Source organism: Synchiropus splendidus, chromosome 16, assembly GCF_027744825.2.
Source record: "Synchiropus splendidus isolate RoL2022-P1 chromosome 16, RoL_Sspl_1.0, whole genome shotgun sequence".
NCBI lineage: Eukaryota > Metazoa > Chordata > Actinopteri > Syngnathiformes > Callionymidae > Synchiropus > Synchiropus splendidus.
In genome coordinates this window covers 18,365,865-18,385,183 of record NC_071349.1, presented here as the reverse complement: position 1 = coordinate 18,385,183, position 19,319 = coordinate 18,365,865, and the positions used below count along the sequence as shown (strand labels likewise).

Sequence of the window (19,319 nt, the reverse complement as noted above, 5' to 3'; positions counted from 1 at the left end):
GTTTCATGACACAGTATTGAAGGGTTGATGAGGTTTCATGAAACAGTGTCCTGATTTTCAGAGGCCACCAGGTGGCACACTTGAAGTGTCACATCTTTTGTAAACCATGAGCGCCATCTAGTGGCCTCAGGAAATTAGGACACTGTTTCAACAACCCAAACAAGCAATACTGTTTCATGATGCCTCATCCACCCTTCACTAGCAAAGGCCCAGGCAGGCATGTTGCTCACACCGTCTGCAAGAGATTATCGTAAACAGGTGGACTGGTTACGATAGGTGTCACGAAGCACCTGTTTTGCCAAAGTCTGGGTTTTTTGTCATGACCAAGGACTCAGAGTGACCCAAAGGCGTCTTAGAAGGCGTCTTCCTGTCGTCCCTCCCTCTCCGGCCGGGAAACGTTATTAAAGGAGACTGATGAGAACATCACAGCTTTAGCCAAGGACGACCCAGGAGGAGGAGGTGACCAGGACCTAAGCCTTTCAGAGGTTTCCTGAAACTACAAGAGTCCGGTGTTGCTGCCGCTGCTGTGGATGGCGCGACTGAGTGGGAAAACAAAGGCGTCTGTGATCACTTCACTCAACTGTCTTCACTGTAGTTCATGGCTGACACCTGCACTTGAGTGACGTTCCTCCAGGTGCACAGTTCTGAGACCCTGAGCTAACAGTCAACCACCCATCAAAAATAACATAAAGGCTGACTTGAGCCACTTGGGGTCGCTAGTGAACCTTGTTTTTTTTGCTTTCCTTGTGGCGACTGTGTTTGTTTTACGGTTATTCTTCACAGGAAAGGTGAAAGGTCTTTATTTATTATGTTTATTAGCTCAGACCTTTCGTACATTATATGTACAACCATCAATTTGTCGATGTCTGATCTTTTCCTTTGCTATTCAGCATCATGAGGTTAGCTGTAGAAGCTAAAGAAGAATCATATTTTTTTCTGTAAATCATTTTTTAAACCGTTGCATAAATAGAGAGTAAAAAAAAACAGACAATAAAATGGTCGACAATTTCTTTTTCCAAGGTTCACAACAAAACTACCGCCAAAAAAGGCTTTTTTCAAAAAAAAAAAAAAAAAAAAAACTATATTGAACCAAACGTGAACAACAGTATTGGCTGCGGAAAAAAATCCCAAATAAAGAAAAACAAACTGAAGAAAATAAAATAAATGGCATGAATGAAATTGTCATCTGTGATAATAGAAAAAAAAGAGAAAAACAATTGGCATAAATGAATATCAAACATGAACATTACATTGTTATTGTCATTTACAGACATACAATTGCAACAGTGATGATAAAATTTGAAAAAACTGACATGCCAAAAGGGGGGAAAAAAAAGTCTAGTCAACAGAAAAATTATATGAAATCCTGTAAAATATTGTGCCTCATAAAGACCAGTTATGTCTGAAACACCGCCTGCACAGTGCAGCAGAGGAGGCATGTGTTTATAGTGAGAAACTATGATTAAAAAGATGAGATCAATAATCACATGCCACTGGAGCAGCTGAAGTGCAGGTGAGGTCAGGTGGGACTGAGTCCTCAGTGAGCTGCGTCTTTACCTGCAAGCAGAACAGGTTACTCCTTGATCTCATGTCTACAGTGGATGATTGTTGCCATGGAGACAGAGAGATGACTATGTCAAATCACTGGTTATGTTGGATGCACAAGATAAATCAGGGGCTTCAAACATGCAGACTGTTCACTAGTGATGGGCTGATGAAGCTTCATGACACAGTGTCCTCATCCTCAGAGCTCAGCAGGGGGCGCTCTACGTTGGGAAAAAAAAAGTGACGTTTCATTGAAATGGTTGTTCAGAAGCACATCTCTTGGAGGAGAGATCGCCATCTAGTGGGCTCTGAAAATGACGACACTGTTTCATGAAGCCTCACCACAAGTGTTCAGTTCCCAGTCCAAAGAGATTCAGTTGCAAACTGACTCAAAGAGAAGCGCAACAACACAACGGCACTCACACGTGTGTCAGTCCACACTAAGTCTTCCAGTAAGAGAACTACGTCACGCCTTCTTCTAGATGTTTACACTGATTTTAGAGATGCAGATGCTGAACAATTCTTTGTGAGGACGAGTTCAAACTCACACTCAAAAGTACATTCATGTCACATATCAACACGAAAACTGAAAAGACACACAACCATATACACACACATCATCCATCCAAATGCACACAACAAAGATCATAGTAAACAAACATCAATCAAAACACACCTCTCCACATTAGGAGCAGTGAAGAACAACACAAGGTCACACACACTCTGAAGGAGGTGAAATGTGACACACTCCTGGAGCTCACGCTGCAGACAAAACGAGTCCCTGTTTCACCAGCAGGTGGCAGTAAAACTACGCACCGTTGAGTTTCACTAAAAACCCACACTTTTATTTCTATCCTTGTGGGGACATTGTGAGATTTCTCATGGCCATAACCCTTCCCCCAGCCTCTCCCCCTAAACCTTACCATCCAAAACATTTTAACTTTAACCAGGACTCCAACCAAACTGAAACCCAGTCTTCATCCTCAAACTGAGGCTTAACCTTGTGAGCCCCCACAAAGACATATGGTCCTCACAAGGACAGTGTTTTGTCAAGGGTTGGACTCACAAAGTAGGATAAACAAGCCCAAACCTTCCCACCGACTCTCTCGCACACACACACACGTCAGCATCTCCATATTTGTGGGGACCTCTCATTGCCATATAACCCTTTCCCCAGCCTCTCAGCCTTAACTTATCCATCCAAAACGAATGACTCTGAACCAAACTTAATGACCCAGTTATTTTGAAATCTTCACCCTGAAACTGAGTCCAAATGGGCCCTCAAATTCATGGGGTCCTCACACAAACACACACATACACCTAAAGTGTCAAGTTGGATGTAGATGTTTGTCAGTCTCTTGTTATTTCTTGTCATCTTCCTGCCGATTCTTTGAGACGTCCTTCACGCTTGTGAATCATTTCTGGATTTCAGCCAAACTATTTGCTGCCACTTGTAATTCTCTTGCTCCACAGATGGAACATATGACAGCCATTTGGAAATGATTGCAGGGCACAGATACACACACACACACACTCATGCATGACCACAGCACTGAAGAAAACACCCAGCGATAGCAGAAATAAGAGACACACAAGCAACAAAACAAAGCGAACGGACACGTGAGACACATAGCTGGCGCACATCAACTACACAACACACCGCTGCAAAGCGTGAGAAACCTTCCAGAAGTTCACCGAAAACATTGAAGTCACGCACCTGTGCACTGTGGAGGGTGGCCTTTCCAGCGACCCCCCTCACATACTAATGCGGCTGCACCTTTCAATTTGTAACCATGGTAACAGGAGTACAGCGCCACCAGCTTGCCAGATGCGTTGGACAGGATATAGTCCCCATTGGCTGTCGGCCGCGGAGAACCGCAGCGCTCCAGTTCTGTAATTCAACAGAGGAGACGGTGATCCAAGGGGGGCGGTCAGCCTTCTGAAGATCCAGCTCACCTGGATGTGGGATTTCTCTCCAGGCTTCCAAGTTCAGCGCAGGTATGTGGCTGCAAGGGACGTAGCCAGAGGGGTATCTCTGGAACGTGAAGGCATCATAGGGGACTTCCTGGATGGCGGTGTTGTCACAGATGATCCTGGATAGGGAATGTTTGTAAAGCTCCTCCCTCTGCCACGGTGTGAACTGGCTGTCAAGCTCCCACCAGAACCTTCAGAAACAGACCACAAGATCTCAATATATCAGACCCATCTTTGTCACTTCGACCAGGGCGTCTTAACCGTTTTCATCTGGAGTCCCACCTTAGAACTGATTCATGACTCTTGATTTCATTTGTGACCAACAAGCATGTTTACTTAAACGTAAACAAACCAAAACCTTGGACGATGACATGAAACCATGTGGTCATCGCATTTGTCATCAAAAGGTCCAGCAGAACCAGGTGCGAGTCATTTTCATCAAATCAGTTTTTACTCCATAGTTGGTAACTATCACCAATTTGCAGCTATTAAGTCAGTTCAATGACAAACTGCTCGCGGCCCTCAAAACCCAGAGGTGTAAAACAAAAAAATGTTTAGCGGCCTTGAAGGAGGCGATCACGGCCCAACCATGGGCCTCGGCTCTATGATTCTGCCCAGGGTTTTAGCGACACGGGCCCCGTCTAAACTGGGGTTTTGACCCTGTACACTGAGATTTTCCCTACACAAGGGGGAGTTTCCCGCTATATCCAACGCCCCCTCGGTGGATGCCACAAAAGGACTCCAGTAAAATCTCATACCTGTCGCCGTCGCGCATGGCTTTCAGCTGCTTCCCGATGAGACAAGCGAAAACCGGACCGGTTCTGGCGCCCCGCAAGAAGCGTTCTGCAATCCCCCCGAGGTAAAGATCGATGTTGTCTGGAGTTTTGTAGAGTTGCAAAATCTTCTCCGCCACAGACCAGCTCCCCAAAGCGTCCGCAAGCTCCTCCACAGTCCGGACTCGCTCCAGTCCGCAGAACTCCCTCCAATCGTTGTACGCTGCAAGGAAATAGTTCGGTAAAACCCAGAAATCTGATTGGCTTGTTGCATTCTCAACATGACACTAGAGATACTTAAGCTAACTAGGGCGCTGTTAGCTAGCGCTGCTAGGGTTCCACTGGCGCCCGGACGTCTAAAAGATGGCTGCAAATGACACAGGACTTGCCAGGGATGGCGTGATCGCGTCCCCTCTGCATGTTGAGCGAGCCCAGGTCCATATCGTGGGGCACCTGCAGAACCACCAGCTTGTCTGTCAACTCATCGGTGAGCAGCTCTTCGGCGAGTGCATGTGCTGCCGCCGTTCCGAAGAAGCCTCTGAGGACGGGTTCAAGCCCACCTACAGAAAACCAAGCAGCGGGAGGCGGAATGTTTAGACACAGCAGGATACCTAGCTAGCAACGCAGACCACAGCAAACAAGTCCCTTGACCGGTGCGACGACACTTCCCACTTCTGATCACTGACCTGGAAAGTGGAAGAATGGGAGCGCGACGCTACAAATAACCCTCCTTCGGGTTTGGCGACTGATGGAGTTTGGATGAAGAACCTTACGAATTAATGCAACTGCCACCATGTATTTGGCTTGTTCGCCGACGGTGCCTTGTGCTGGTGCAGATTAAACATGATAAATATTTGACACACCTAAGTGCGTTGAATTATTGACATGTCTTGGTCCTATATGTTCATCAGAAGTGCCCTGCTACAAGGACTAGCTACTATTGTTTTTTCACTCTCGGTACTTCAAGAGAAGAGAGATACACAGTAGCATTCAAAAATATTTGTTCCGCACTTGTATATTGCACCGTATTTTTGAACTTTTCTCTGGCTTGAACTTCAGTCAGTGTTTAATGAAGTTTGACTGAGCTGAGTAGACGAGAACAGCTGGGTGTTGTGTCCGCCCTCATCTCCGGATCTGGGCTGCGATCCAGCTCAGCTCACTCTGACCTGCCACTGCTGACACTCGGTGTCAGGGTGGACCGAACTTCACGACATGCTGTCGCTCGCAGCACACTGTGATGTCCTGGTGTCCACCATCTCTTTCAGCCGCACTGAGGCAAGTGCAACTTTTGAATCTGCATCTTGTGGGAGGAAATCGGAGAAAATCCAGGCGGGCACAGGGAGAACACGCAAACACCACCCAGAAAGGTCCAGAGCTGGATTGGAACCCTGAACCGTCTTGCTGAGAGGCAGCGGTGCCACCATGTTGCCCACCTTTCTCACAACAACAACCATCAAATCCCACTGTTTCTGCGCCTGGTTTGCTGGGTGTGTGTTGCAATTCCGTCTCATAATGAAAATGAAAAATCTAATACAGTTATTAACCTTCTTCTGAGAGGGTGTCAGGACTGGCCCCGAGACTCCCGACGGGTTTGCCGTCTAATTCCGTGACCTTTATCTGGTCAAACATTGAGAAACCTCACCTAATATATTCATCTCTGCGCAGCAGCACTGACCTTCTTTCACGATCCTCCAAGGACTGAAGAAGCTCTCGTGCAGTCTCAGGGGACGGAAGAGCTCATGCGGCTGGAAAGTCTCGTTCAGCCTCCAGACGATCGGGGAGACGGTGGCGTGGCCGAAGCGGAAGGCCGCGGTAGCGAAAACGTTTGCTGCGGAGGGGTTCACAGCTGGGTCGTACCCTCTATAGGGCCCGATGTAATATTCAAAAGCTTCCGGTCCGATGATTTTCGGGAAGTAATCTCTCATGGTGATGATCTAGCAGAGGAGACAAACAGTCGACATGTTAATCCTCTACGCAGCAAGAATGTATATTTAATACAGAGAGGGCGACGTGTCACAGTGTGACATTACTTCCAGTGTTTGGTAACACGAGTTCAAACCCAAAAAACACCATCTCCGGGCCCTCACACGTGACTGCACATTTGCTCCCTCGCACATCACCGCCAGGGAGAATTCCATCTGTTCTCATCACTATTTATAAAGGCCTCAGCTCAGCACCTGACTTCCGACTAACATCGCCAATGTTCCGCAGATGCGCCTTAAACAGAGACAGCGGGTCAGTTAAGTTAACGTCCCCACACTGAGACTCCGCGGCCACTAACTGGCTCCACCGCAGAGTTGGGGAAGGCACACGTGAGCGCGGGCGGAATATCAGACGGAGGTTTGGACCGGGTCGAGAATCTCTGGCGCGTCACAGCGGTGCTTGTGGGTTTACATGACAAGTGCTGCGCAGCCTGACACGGCGCCATACATTACATTTCCCCACTGTGGCAGAAACAGCTGGCTCCAGATTTAAATGAGGAAAAAAAGCATCGAGCCGTATGGTTCCACAAATCAAAACAATGAGCTGCTGGAGTCGCAGGCTTCTCTCAGAGGGCAACGGGAAGCTTTTCATTTACAGGAAACGCTGGTGTTGAAATGGGAAACGTTGGCAAATGGTCATCCAAGCAGCGGGAGAAGGGAAGGAATATCCTGCCCAGGTTGAAGAGCAGAGCTCGAGGAGGAGGTCCACGGCCTTAGACTTTCTTTATTGTCATTGCACAAAAACATATCACTATATTATGGCAACGGAATTTCGGTCTGAAGCCTCCGGTTTCCAAAAACAAAACTATAGGGTCTTCAGGGGAGGATGGATTCTCAGTGCAGTAACTCAGTAGGTCTGAGTCTTAGCCTCAAACTGTGACAAAAAGAACCAGATCAGAGATGGATTTTTCCTTTTTCTGACAGGATTCTGGACGCTGTCTTGGGCTAAGAAGCTTATTCTGGAGAAGTTCATGTCTACATGTCGTGGAGTGGGGAGCTTGAGGAGTGGCCAACAGGGAGGAGGAGCTGGACCTACAGCCCGACCACCACCAACAAGTCATGAGTGAACCAGTCAAGGACAGAACACTCCACGTCTCCCTTGGAGAATCTTCATCTCTTGAGAGGTAAAGCCTCATGACATTTATGCAGTTGGCAGAAGGAAAACCCATCCACACCACGTTTATCCACAGCAGTCAATGTGCGAAATCACTGAACCCAACCACTCGTCCTCGACCCGCATCACCTCGGTGATGAAGTGACACCACTGAGAATGAACAGGTTCTCTGTGAGATTGAGAGACTTTGTGTCTTGTAAAAGACGCCTTGCATCAGGGCTCTCCAAACAGAGCGAGCAACAACAGGCCTCCACAAAGGAAGACGGCCAAACCTCACCGTTGAAGTTCTTCCTAAACGCCTTTGAAACACGACTTTTTCTGACGACTTTTTTGATGTTGAAACTCATAACCAGAAGTGATGGCAATGTCTGATATTTTGGTCACACTTTACATTAGGGAACATTCATTCCCCCAAATAAAGCACTCACTCCGATGTGTATTGCTAACACATTAGCCAGTAATAAATCATTATAAAGATTGATCAGCGTCTTGTTAGGACCCATTAGCTTTTAGTCAAAGAAAGTTCACTCTAAACAACACCATAATTACCAAGTATTAACCAAATATTAACGCGTAATTTGCTTGGACATAGTATAATGTGTTTCCCAATCTAAAGTGTCAGTGATATTTTTGGTGGTGACTCGGAACATTGAGCTTTTGTACGGGTCCACGTCAAAGCTCTACGTCAAGAGATGTTCACTAAGGCTGGGGAAAAAACTGATTCTCAAATACATTATGACCATATTAAATATCGATATTTCTGCCCGGAATCAACATTATGACGGCGGCAAGACGCAACGTCAAATCCGTTTCTTGGTAAACAGTCGGGAAGCCAAGCTCAAGCACGTCTCCTGAGCAGCCGATCAAACAGTTTAATACTCGTGACAAGCTTTTATTTTCAAACACCAGCTATTGTCAAATGTAGAGCAAGGACTCGTTGCGGGATTCAAGTAGCTGAAGCTACCGTCGGGCAACTGTCGCTCCACAGTGCCATTTTGCGAGTGCACCAGGGTTAGTCACCAGTTAAGTCACTTGGCTAGAAATGCGAGAAAAATGGGAAGTGTGGCCTGGCAAAAGCCTCTTTTGCCAGAGTTTTACGCTGGTTACGAGAGGAGTGGCAGCCCTGTGCAAACATGCTAGCGCTCTCTGCTAACCACTCCTCAGTATAGCTCAGGTATATAACATGGTTTGTATGAAGAATGAATGATACTCTTAATAAATACAAACTTTGACCAAATGTCTGTGAGAAACCGTGATGTGCGTTTTTATTGGCTGGGATCTTCTACCTGGCTACTCTGCTAACCTGCGACGTGGACGAGCAGAAAGTAATCACCAGCCGCCGCTGTATCCACGGTGAAAACATGTCGCCCCACCAACCCCTCTTTCTTCCAGACAACGCTAATGGGCTCCAGTGAGAAGCAGCAGCTAGGACTAGTTCGGCTTCTATGAAGAGCAGATGGGAAACAGGTTGAGGTATTTAAGCGCTTGGGATTCCAGCAACTGCTTATCTTCAAGCTCCATAAGAAGCCTGTCAATACGTTTCTGAGGAGACAGAGAGGTTCAAATGTCGAAGAAGCAGAGCAACTGGAGTTCCAAAAGTCCCGCAACACAAACCCTTGCTCTACTCCAGCGGTATGAAATACTTCATTCACAAATCTGCTTTAGCTAATGCCAAGTTTCCTTCACTATACCTCATGTAATGCTGCCCTGCTCACTGGAGGTCTGCCGACGCTGCAAGAATTCTACCTTGTAATTGAACACCTCGAATCGAATCTAGCTGTTGAACAAGCCCCAAAAGACCCTGTCATTTGACAAAGAAATTCACCCTCTATTTTCCTGCGGGCCCCGGGGAGCCGAGTACAAAGCCACCAATCGGAAATAACAGGAAAAGGGAAAATTCAATTCCCAAAGTGGGCCGCTTCCCCGCTGTCGGTGAATGGTATCAGAAACAAACGGAGAGAGGTAAGCGATCTGGGAGGCTGAATATCTGCTGGGAGTGGAGCCACCAAATAGGTAGCAGATAAACCAGATAGCATGCAATCACCTTCTATTGCCGCCGCCTTTATCGCCGAGGGAATCTTATTAGGAAAAACACGAGCTCCACACACCTCTGGGCAATTTAGTCTCCAAATAATGGCGCATGTTTCAGGCTGCACCAGGCAAACTGGCTGGATATTGCTCGGACTGCACGCTGGAATTCCCTGTCCTCCAAATGCCGAGTCCCCTCTGACTGTGGCTGCACATCTGTAATGATCTCGGCAGACAGTCCCAGTGAAATCGTCTGTCAGAAATGAGCAAATGTAGCGTGAAATGCAAACTGTAAAGAGAGGATTCCAATTTGAAGCGCTGGGGCATTTGTTGGAATAATGTCCCTGGCTTTGATTGAGAAATTGTTCACCGGAAAATTCCTCCATCTTTATTAGCAGCCCCAAAACTTCCCAATCCACAGCGCCATCGCTCCTCCATCGCCCTCTGCTCACTGAGGGAACTACCAATGCCGGGTCTGTCCGTGGCTTCCTCCCAGGTTGCTCAGGAACAGCAACTGCTGGATGACAAAACGTCCCGTCCAATGTCAAAATCCAGACATCTGCTGTGAGAACTGGCTGAATAACAAAGGCGTCTCATCTGCATGTTGCACCAGGAAGTGAAGGGCCTATGAGGCTTCATGAAACTGGCTCCACATTTTCAGTGTCCACTAGATGGCAGCTCTAAAATGTTTGGATTTGAACAACCATTTGTTTTTCAACTGTGAGCGCCACCCACTGAAGCATCAACGCGTTCATCAACGTCTGGATGGCGGGAAGTATTTCAGCTGCTACAAGCTAACTATGGCTTTAAACTTGAAATAAAATATCCCAGTAGATATACTCTCTCTATACTCTCAATTCTATGCGTGTATTTTCGGGGGATTGTGCTAAAGCAGGGGTCAGCAACGTATTAGCAACCGCGAGCTACACCAGAGGCAATGTGTGACTCGAAGGGTTAGCATCGGTTCAAGTACACACTTCTGAAATCACGACAAACAATGCATGATAAATGATATTTCACTCAAATACTTGCTGAGTTTTCACGATAAAAGGAATCACAAAAAATGGAATCACAAAATCAAATAATTTAAATTATTATTATTATTATTTTTATGGCCACCTGGTGTCTGAGACATATCATAAACACACACAAAGCTAGCTTAGCTTTTGGTTTTGCGGTAGTTGCCAAGTTGCCAAGCAAACCTCTCTAGAACTTGTGGTTCAGTGGTTTTGGGTCCAGACTCATGCGAGCGTTTACCTGGTGCAGGGCTCCCACAATCTTGCGAGCTTCTTGGTATATGGTTTCCGGACTATAGTGGGGGTTGAGAGTTTTCAAGGTTTCAGCGAGCCTGTTATGTTCTCGCAGCCACAGTGTATGCAGCGATATCAGAGACAGACTTTCGCTGACTCGGTTGTCCCCGGTAGCAACGCACTCCACTCGATCGTGGTGGGGACCCTGCTTGCAATCCGACGGCACTTTGGCTTCAAAAGGAAGGTAGGGTCTTCCTCTGGGGTCCTTGAACTGAGGGTTACCCCTCAGCTTTCCGCTTCGTCCCGTGTGGTCGCGAAGGAAGTCCGCCACTCGTTCATTGCTGCCGTAAACCATGGAGGCGTCGATGACTGACGTGATGGTGTTCAGCTGCTGTTGCTGCACAGCCTGACGGATGTCGGAGCCAAACCCTGAGTAGCAGGCTGGCAGGGAGCGGGAGAAGGGAAGGCAGCGCCCCAGGTCCTTGGCCTGTGGGGTGGAAAAACACCAGAGGAGACTTAGGGGAACACAAGTTCCATCTTCAAGCCTCTGGAGATACCTCGATGGGGTAGCACGGGTCCATCTTGTCGCAGACGTTCAAACACTCGGCACCGATCCACTGGGCCCCGGCGCCGTTGCTCTGCGGGGTGAATGTGAAGTCGTGGTCGATGTACTGACCCCACTGCACCAGCATATCAGAGTAATGGTCCTCCAGCCGTTTGGTTTTGGTCTCGATGACTTTCTGGCTGACCTCCCGAGACTGAAATGAGAGGTGAAGACGGCCATGAGCGAGGAAATTAAATCACTGAAAGTCATGTTTAGGCGGAGCCACCGACATCCTCTGCAGAACAGGTCAGAGAAATGACTCCAACGCCACATTAACCGTTTGGTTTCCGCAGCACGGGCCGGTCTCATCTGCCCGTTTTTGTGGAGCGTGCTTTTGTGGATTACCAAGGGAAGCTGGAATCCATTATGGAGCCGCCGTCCGTTCCAACCCTTTGGCTCTCTCTCCCCGTCCTCGTATTCCGCCGGAAGCCATCTGACCAGGGCGATGTTGGCTGATCCCCAGAGAGGATTTTGCCTCACAAAAAAAAGACTCATGAAGCTTGTTCAGAAAATGCTGCAGTCAGAAATTCAATCTCGGCAATTTCCAGCGCTGAATGAGATTTTCCCTCTAAAGAACTCAAATATAAAAGAGCGACACAGAATACCATGGAACACGTCACGTGTTTGTATAAAGTCTCATCCGGGAGGAAACCCAACACTATTTTCTCAACCTGAAGAAGACAAGGTGCAGCCAGGGGCCCAGTTTGAGACGTGAGAATTTAAAAACAATGTGAGGTTTCATAGCTATGGTTGTTCAGATCCAAAGACTTTTGAGCTGAGAGCGCCTTCTAGTGGGCTCTGAAGATAAAGACACTGTTTCATTGAAGCCTCATACAGTAAGTAGTGATGGGCTGATGAGGCTTCATGAAACCTTCATTTTCAGAGCTCAGCAGGTGGCGCTCTCCGTTTAAAAATGATGTGTGGTTTCATCGCAACATTGTGTCCAATCATTTCAGAGCAGAGAGTGCCATCTAGTGGACGGTGAAAATGAGGATAGTGTTTCATGAAGCCCCATAAAGCTATTACTATCCAATATGGGGATCTTGCAGTAATATCAATAGTAAAATAACTTCAGATTGTGTTGTGTTATGAGTCTCTGGTTGTTGAATTTATGATTGAACCTCATAATGTATTTTTTTCTATTTCCACTGATATATTTGCTTATGTATAGTTGAAATATTTGGCCCAAACGTATTTTTCAAGTGTTGCCGCACACAAGTGGCAATGAGGCTTCTTGATTCACCGCGGTCGACCCAGCTGCTGTCCACACTTGTCACTTGAAATGGAGAGTTAGCTGACAGCAGCTCACCACACGGAGGCAAACAACTTCTGGAACCCAAACTTTCTGTTTTGTTATGGAATTGTGTGTTAACAAGCAGCGAGGAACGCCTCTCCCGGTGACACCGGATGCTCACTGCGTGTGTAACCCGCCCGCTAATGAGCACGCGGCTGACTGAGGCGCATATTCAATCCAAACAAGTTCCTCGGCTGGTGAGTGACTTAGCGACGCCAGCGCCTACCTGTTGTTGCAGACACCTGTGATGGTGCGGTACTTGCTGAGATGGCTGTGCTGACAGATGGCCGCGTGTGTGGGGAGAGGACACAGTGACAGCTCTGCAATCAGCTCCACGGCCTCCCAAGAAAGCAGCTCTTTCACACCCAGAGAAGCTCACTTTAGAACAAGAACCCCAAACTCCCAGGTCCACTGATGCGCACCAGCATGTTTTTCAACCACAGGTTTCACTCAAGTGGCTTTTTACATGAATATTGAGCTTTATTTAACAGTCATAGCTCTGCGCCAGGTCGTGTCCCGGGGACTCCCCCCAGCTGCGCGACAGCACCTTCCTAAACTTCAGGCACCTGGGCAAAACTGAGGCTTCTTTGTCAATATATACTCAGAGTGAAACCATGAAGCTGCTCATGCAGACAAGTTTCTGACAGCTCACAGGAATCCTTACTTAATATATATAAGTTTAAGGACATTTCATTCAATTATTATTTTTAAATGTCCTCACCGAATGCACCTAACATTCGGTGGCTGAATATATTCGGCTAAATACTGAAAAACAGGCAACATTCCGAATAGTAATCTCTCTCCCAGCTGGACTCAGGACCCAGGTTATCATAGTTTGGCATTTTTCATTCGTTTTTGTTTTTATTTCGTTTTTAATTTTTGTCTTTTAATTATTTTTTAGAGTGGGTTGGCTAGTTTTAATTACTTTCAGGTTTGGAAAAATGCTTCATTTCAGTTTAGTTTTAGTTATTTGATTTTCCTTCCCTTCAGTTAGGGGTGTTGGAACAAGACTGAAGATTGAAATAGGTCACAAAAAAGTCAGTAATAAAAACTCTAAACTAGAGACACCATAAAAAATGCATTCAGTTTGGAGAGATGAGGCCAGTCAGCATCGTCCGGTCGCCAACACAAGTGACGTCACGGACTCGACGTGCCGCACCTGGTCAACAGATGCTCTCAAAATGCTTCTTTATCTCATAAATAAAGATGAAAACGGAGGACAGTTTTGCTATATAACTTGTTTGTTTTGATCAGTTTTATAAAAAGACAATGCAGTTTCAGTTAGGTTTATGAAAAACTTTTCTAGATGTAATTTCTTTTCTTAGTTTTAGTGAACTATAATAACCTTGCTCAGGATTTTAGGGGCTTCCCTTAAACAAACATCCATCATCCCGTTCACTTCCATGTTGTGTTTTCCAGCTGTTGCGATGTAGCTTCATTGTCTTATCACGAGAGATTTCTGGCTTGGAACAGATTTGTTTTCATCTCTATGGTAGTTTGCTTTGGAGGATTTGAGTTTAACCCTCAACTGAAACTCCTAAATAACTAATCCCAAACACCTCCCTCCAACAAATACAATAAACAGGTGAACTCCAAAGCTCCTGCCTATGGCGTAACCTCCAGATTATGAGTCATGCGTTCCATAAAACTGTGGGCTATACATGAGGGTCAAGCGGGGTTGGCACTTTAGTCAGGACGTTCAGTTCTAAACTTTCTGAAGAAGTTCCTGAGAAGCCAAAACTCTGTGGAGCTGATGAAGGACAGTGCCTACCTGGCGCCCGGACGTCCCTCTTGTATCTCTGCTGCACTTTGCTCTTCAGGACTCTCAGAGTGGCGTGGAAGGCCGTGGCCGCTCGGGCGATCTCCAGACTTTCTGGTTCAGTCCTCCGGTGGAACGCAACCCGCTGAGAGGAGGAACTCAGGCTGCGTCTGGCCAGAGGAACCAAGAAAGCAGTTAGCTTGACGGTCAAATACAGCGCTCGAGTTTCACTACCTTTGTCTGTTGGAGGTGTCGTTGATCATATGAAGAGTTTCTTCAGCAGACTCGATGATTAGCTGTCTGAGAGCTGTGGCTGTAAAACACTTAGACTCATGACTTCCACCACACAGACACAGCTGGGTGAGACTGAGACAATACTTCTTCACAGCACAAGAAAGACGGCAGATGAATCCCTCACAATGATGATGATACACTCACTCACCATTTAAATAAGTGGCGTCTTCTGTCGACTCACTTGAGGAAACACCGCTCACCAGCATCAACACAAGCAGCACAAGTGCAGCCATTTTCTTTCAGAGCCACTTTAAATCACCTGACTGCCGCGAGCTCGCGCTATGCTCTTCTTATAGGCGGAGCGACCCGGTCAAGGTCAAGCAAACACTCGAGCTGCTGTTGTCCGGCGGCCTCTTGTCCCGACTTGACGTGTCCCCACAAAAGAATGACGTCAGTCAGCACAATTTAAACCAGAAAGTCTTAAAAACAACACGACTGTCAGGTGCCTTTCTGTGCGTTTAAAGCCGCGCGTCCCAGCGTCAACACGGTTATCGATCAGCCGGAGCCAGCGACTGCCACCCCGGGTCACCGTGACGGGGAAATGAACTCCACTGATAAGATAACTTCTCCCATTCTGGCACTCGATCCAGACAAAACTAAAGTTTCTAGGGAAGCTGGAAAATAAGAGGCCAGCAGGTTAAAAACATTCGCTCACAGCCACCGCCTGCTTTACAGTGGAAGATCTGCTGAATAAAACACGGCGGGAAGATGAAACGTGCCGGAACATAGACAGAACCCCGAGAGCAAAGTAGATGTGCAGCGCAATATTTTGTCTTCCTCCGTTCTTCTCTGGATTTTCTTTCCTCATTACTCTTTCATTCACATCCCGAATTTTCGCTCATTTCTTCAACCCCTTGTTTGAAACTTTTCTTCTCTACTGTCTTCTCCAAATCCTTTCTCTCTTCCTTTCAATCTCACTCATTCCTCTCCATTGTTTTCTTCCCCCTACGACAGGTCTTCCTCCTCTTCTCTTCAATAGTCCCTCCTTTTCTACAAGCATTCATTTCTTCTCTTCCTTTCCTTCTTTATCACACCATTTCTTTCCCTCACTCTCATTTTTCCGGTTAATTCCTCCAACATTTTCCCTCTTAGATGTTGCTCTTCTTCCCTGCGACGTTATTTAAATCCCTCTCGATGGCTTTTATCATCCTCTTCTTCTTCCTTCATTTCAGTTTTATATCTTCTCAATCCTCTTCACTCGCTCATCCTCCCTCTTCCTGTCTTTCCTCACCTTCTTTGTCTCTTTCCATCCATCTATTCAGTCCCTCCTGCTAGCAGACATGTGCTAACCATTCTAGTCAGGAAGGACAGAAGGACTGAGGAGGTGTGATGTGTCATCTCAAGTATGACAGGTTGGACTTCCTAAGAGCTTCTCTGAGAGGCAGAACTCAGTCTGCTTTGCTGAAAGGACTCGAGCACACGCTTCTTCCTTCATGAGTTCACAGTCCTGCTGATGGTTTTAAGGCGTCTGAACGGAGGCGGAGGGGAGGAAATCACCGGCTCGGAAAGAAAGGAAACCCGGGCCGGTGAAGTTGCCTTGGAAACTTGCCGACGTGGATACCGGCGATAAAGTCCAGGGTCCAGCGACGTGAGGGAAGTCAGCTGTGATCGTCACGGCCCATTGTTGGCTGAGGAGAGGGCTTGAACCGCACGCTCCACGTGCTGCTGACGCAGCTGGACTCCGCTCAAGTGCATGAGAGTCGGGCTACAATCCTCACCAGCAGGAAACAGGAAACACAGCAGCAGGTGAAGAATAATTTATTCTTTAAAAAGCAACGGCTGTATTTGCATCACATGAAATGACAGCAGGGGCGACTGCGACAGGAGAGGATTTAAGCCAGGCCAAGGCTGCTCTGAGTCACTGGGCCACGGCCGCGCACGTCTTCTTCGCCTTGCTCGCCGACACAGGAAAACAAAGTCAACCACAAGCAATGAGAGCGAAAGCTTGACGTCACCTAGTTGCTGTTCTTCCACAAGGAGGCGGCCAAGAGCAGTCACCTCCTCAGGGGGTTGCAAGGTGAATTCCCAACCAACGCTTCTTCTTTTTGTGCCATTGTCCTCTTCTTTATCCGCAGACTCCTTCCATCATTTAATCATTTCTGATCCCTTCTCACATCCCTCCCTCTTTTCGTTCAGTTTTCTCTTCCTGTTTACATTCTTCCCACTACTTTTCCGACATCATGCCGCCTTAGCGAAAGGTAGGAATTCCTTTTTTGGCTCCTTTAATTCCACTTTTTCATTTTCCCAACTCCCTTATTCCGTATTCCTGTCCGCACATCATTCTTGCTCGACCTCCTTTTCCATACTCTTGGATGGCAAACATCATTTCTTCTTGCATCCATTCCATTCATCATTTTTCCCTCTGTTGCTTCCCCTCTTATTCTTTTCTCTGTTTTATTCTGGATGTTCATCTGCCGTTTTCTCTGTCCACTCATCTCTCAGTCCTTCACTCATCCTCCATTCATTGATGTTTCTATTAAGTACAGTCCCCCCTGTGCTGCCTGCTTCTCCATCGTTCTCCATCTCTCCTCATCTCCATGTCCCCCCGCCACTAAAACCATTCTCCAAAAAAGAAATCATTTCAGCAAGACGGAAGCGAGGATGAGACAGGCGCAGCGAGAGGAGAGCTGTTTTTGCTACATTGTAATTCCAGTCCTGTCACTTTGCCCAAACTCGCGGCAGCCTTCTTTAAAAAGTCTTTCCGTTGAGTCCAGAAGTCCGACCGTCCAGTCATTTACAAATACTTTATAGAAAAATAGTGGGGAATAAATGTACAAAGGGAAGCGCCGTTTGCATAATAATTCAGATGAGGGTTTAACTGTTCGTGTGATTCCCGGCGAGGCTGTGGCTGCACGTAAAGAGCGGGTCCATGGAGGCCACTTTGGCGGCGATAAACGAGTGGATACAATGAAGGACGGCGGTTAGGTTCGCAAACTCCAACTCCTGGAAGCAGAGACACCTTGTTTTTGATAGTGCAGACCATGTTTTTAACAAGGCTGGAGCCAAATTTACCAGCACATACACACATCCTGAGGTAGTTACAGCAGTTTAGAAACATTTGCCTCTGATATTACTGGGGGTCTCAGGTGGACCAAAATGTTTCTGGGTCAGAAGCAAGCGAACGTTTACTGCGAGTCAAATGTTGAATCAAAACACTAGGTGGTGCGACACACTCAACACTCAACAGAGGTCATGACACCTATACTTACTTGCTTCAGCCCTTCTTTTTTCCTTTCATCATTGCTCCATTCGTCTTTCGTTTTTCCCACTCCAAAACCAAATTGTTCTTCTTCCATTCATTCTTTCCTTTGATCAATTTCTTTCACTTCACTTTATTTGTCTTTTCTTTTTCCTTGTTTTTTTCACTTTTTGATCAGCATTTTTTTATTTTATTTTTTGACAGCACTTTATTCCAAAGCACTTTCCTAGTTGGTGGGATCCCCACTGACCATGGCAATAAATTTGCCTTTGATCCTTTCCTTCCTTTTTTCTTCATTGCAGCTTTTTTGTCTGTCTTTTATCCTTTCATTCCATTTTCACTTCATTCCACTTCTTTCTACCCTTCCATACGTCTTTCCTTCCACTACTTTATCTTTCTCTTAAACTATTCCTCCTCCTCACTTTTCCTTGTCCACACGATCCCTCCCTCTTTTCCTTTCATCTAGTCCTCCACATCCCTCGCTCTACTTCCTCTTGAATCCCCCTTCAATTCCCTCCTTTTCTAGTTCTTGTCTCTTACCTTTCTCTTCATCGATTATTCTGCCCATCTTCCTGATCATTACTTTCACTTTGCGCTAGCATCCCTCTCCTCCACCCTCCCTTCTTCCCATCGTCTTTCAGGTATCCTCTTCACTCCATCTTCAATTCATCCCTTTTTGTAGCAAACCATTTCCTCTCCTCTCCAAAAAACAGGCCTCTTTCTTTTGCTTTACGTGGAAGGATTAATATATCTGACAACTTGTTCAGCAGTTAGCGTTGTCAGGGCAACTCCATCTTATCACTTCCATTGGATCAGACAGATCTTTTTTCCCCACTTGAAGCCGTGTCTTAGGTTGACGATATATCTCGAGTTAAGGCAGCGATTAAAGCTCCTTGATTCAAAGCAAAAGGGCAACAACATACCTTCATCTCTATCTGCTGGCTCTCGGAGTTCTTGAAAAGCAGCTTCACCCTGGTCTTCCCGTCATCAGAGGATCCTTTAAGTTGAGAGAACTTATATCGCCAGAGCAGCGCCTGCGAGCGCAGAAGAGGATTAGAAAAGACGGCGCGGGGATTTCAATAATGAGAGGCGCTTTTAAAAAGCCGAGACCTCTGTGATCAAGAAGTGACATTTCAATGCTCTCAGAGAGCAACGTGTAATTTTGCGGTGGAGGAACATTACGGCTTGATAAGTGGAAGCCGCCACATTTAGAACGCAGCGCACTGCGCCGTCGCGTCTTTTACGTGTCTATTAAGCTATAGATTTTTCTGAAAAGGGACAATTTAGAGTCCTAAAGACAAGCGAGCTGGTCCTCACCAGGGAGCTCTGTTTACCTTGGTGGTTGCCTCCGAGCATGTGAAGCCTGATCCAAAGTCGATGGTGAAGCACAGGACGTTCCCCTGGCTGCTGCACATGTAGCTTTTGGACTGAAGGAAGAGAGAGGGAGATATGATCACAGAGGATCCAAGTGGCACATGCTCAGTCAAGATGGAACAACAAGAG

At 46.7% G+C, this 19,319-nt stretch overlaps 2 protein-coding genes across 2 annotated transcripts in view; both read right to left on the bottom strand.

The window, feature by feature from the left end:
* Positions 1–133: 133 nt before the first annotated feature.
* On the bottom strand, positions 134–14,911 carry tpo (thyroid peroxidase). The gene is made up of 13 exons (XM_053846041.1): positions 14,766–14,911; positions 14,558–14,636; positions 14,336–14,493; positions 12,791–12,920; positions 11,616–11,745; positions 11,224–11,424; positions 10,674–11,153; positions 5,968–6,226; positions 4,682–4,852; positions 4,278–4,515; positions 3,502–3,710; positions 3,263–3,436; positions 134–1,557 (listed from the first exon to the last, which is right to left on the bottom strand). The coding sequence occupies exons 1-13, from the start codon at positions 14,848–14,850 to the stop codon at positions 1,538–1,540; spliced, it is 2,334 nt and encodes a 777-aa protein (XP_053702016.1). The 5' UTR covers positions 14,851–14,911; the 3' UTR covers positions 134–1,537.
* Positions 14,912–17,412: 2,501 nt separating this feature from the next.
* Positions 17,413–19,319, bottom strand: part of sntg2 (syntrophin, gamma 2) — a 69,935-nt gene continuing 68,028 nt past the window's right edge. The window contains exons 15-17 of the mRNA XM_053846045.1: positions 19,151–19,243; positions 18,740–18,850; positions 17,413–17,560 (exon numbers count right to left, since the gene is read on the bottom strand). Coding sequence (XP_053702020.1) covers positions 17,432–17,560; positions 18,740–18,850; positions 19,151–19,243 — 333 coding nt within the window. The 3' untranslated portion in view covers positions 17,413–17,431. The remainder of the gene's footprint in view (positions 17,561–18,739; positions 18,851–19,150; positions 19,244–19,319) is intronic.

Bases quoted from the DNA above. Each gene is read 5' to 3' on its own strand.
- tpo (XM_053846041.1), bottom strand. From the start codon at position 14,850: ATGGCTGCACTTGTGCTGCTTGTGTTGATGCTGGTGAGCGGTGTTTCC. The intron at 11,425-11,615 runs GTAATCCACAAA...CTCTCATTTCAG, and splicing joins ATGGATTCCAGCTTCCCTTG to TCTCGGGAGGTCAGCCAGAA. The intron at 3,437-3,501 runs GTGAGCTGGATC...GTTGAATTACAG, and splicing joins GAGAGAAATCCCACATCCAG to AACTGGAGCGCTGCGGTTCT.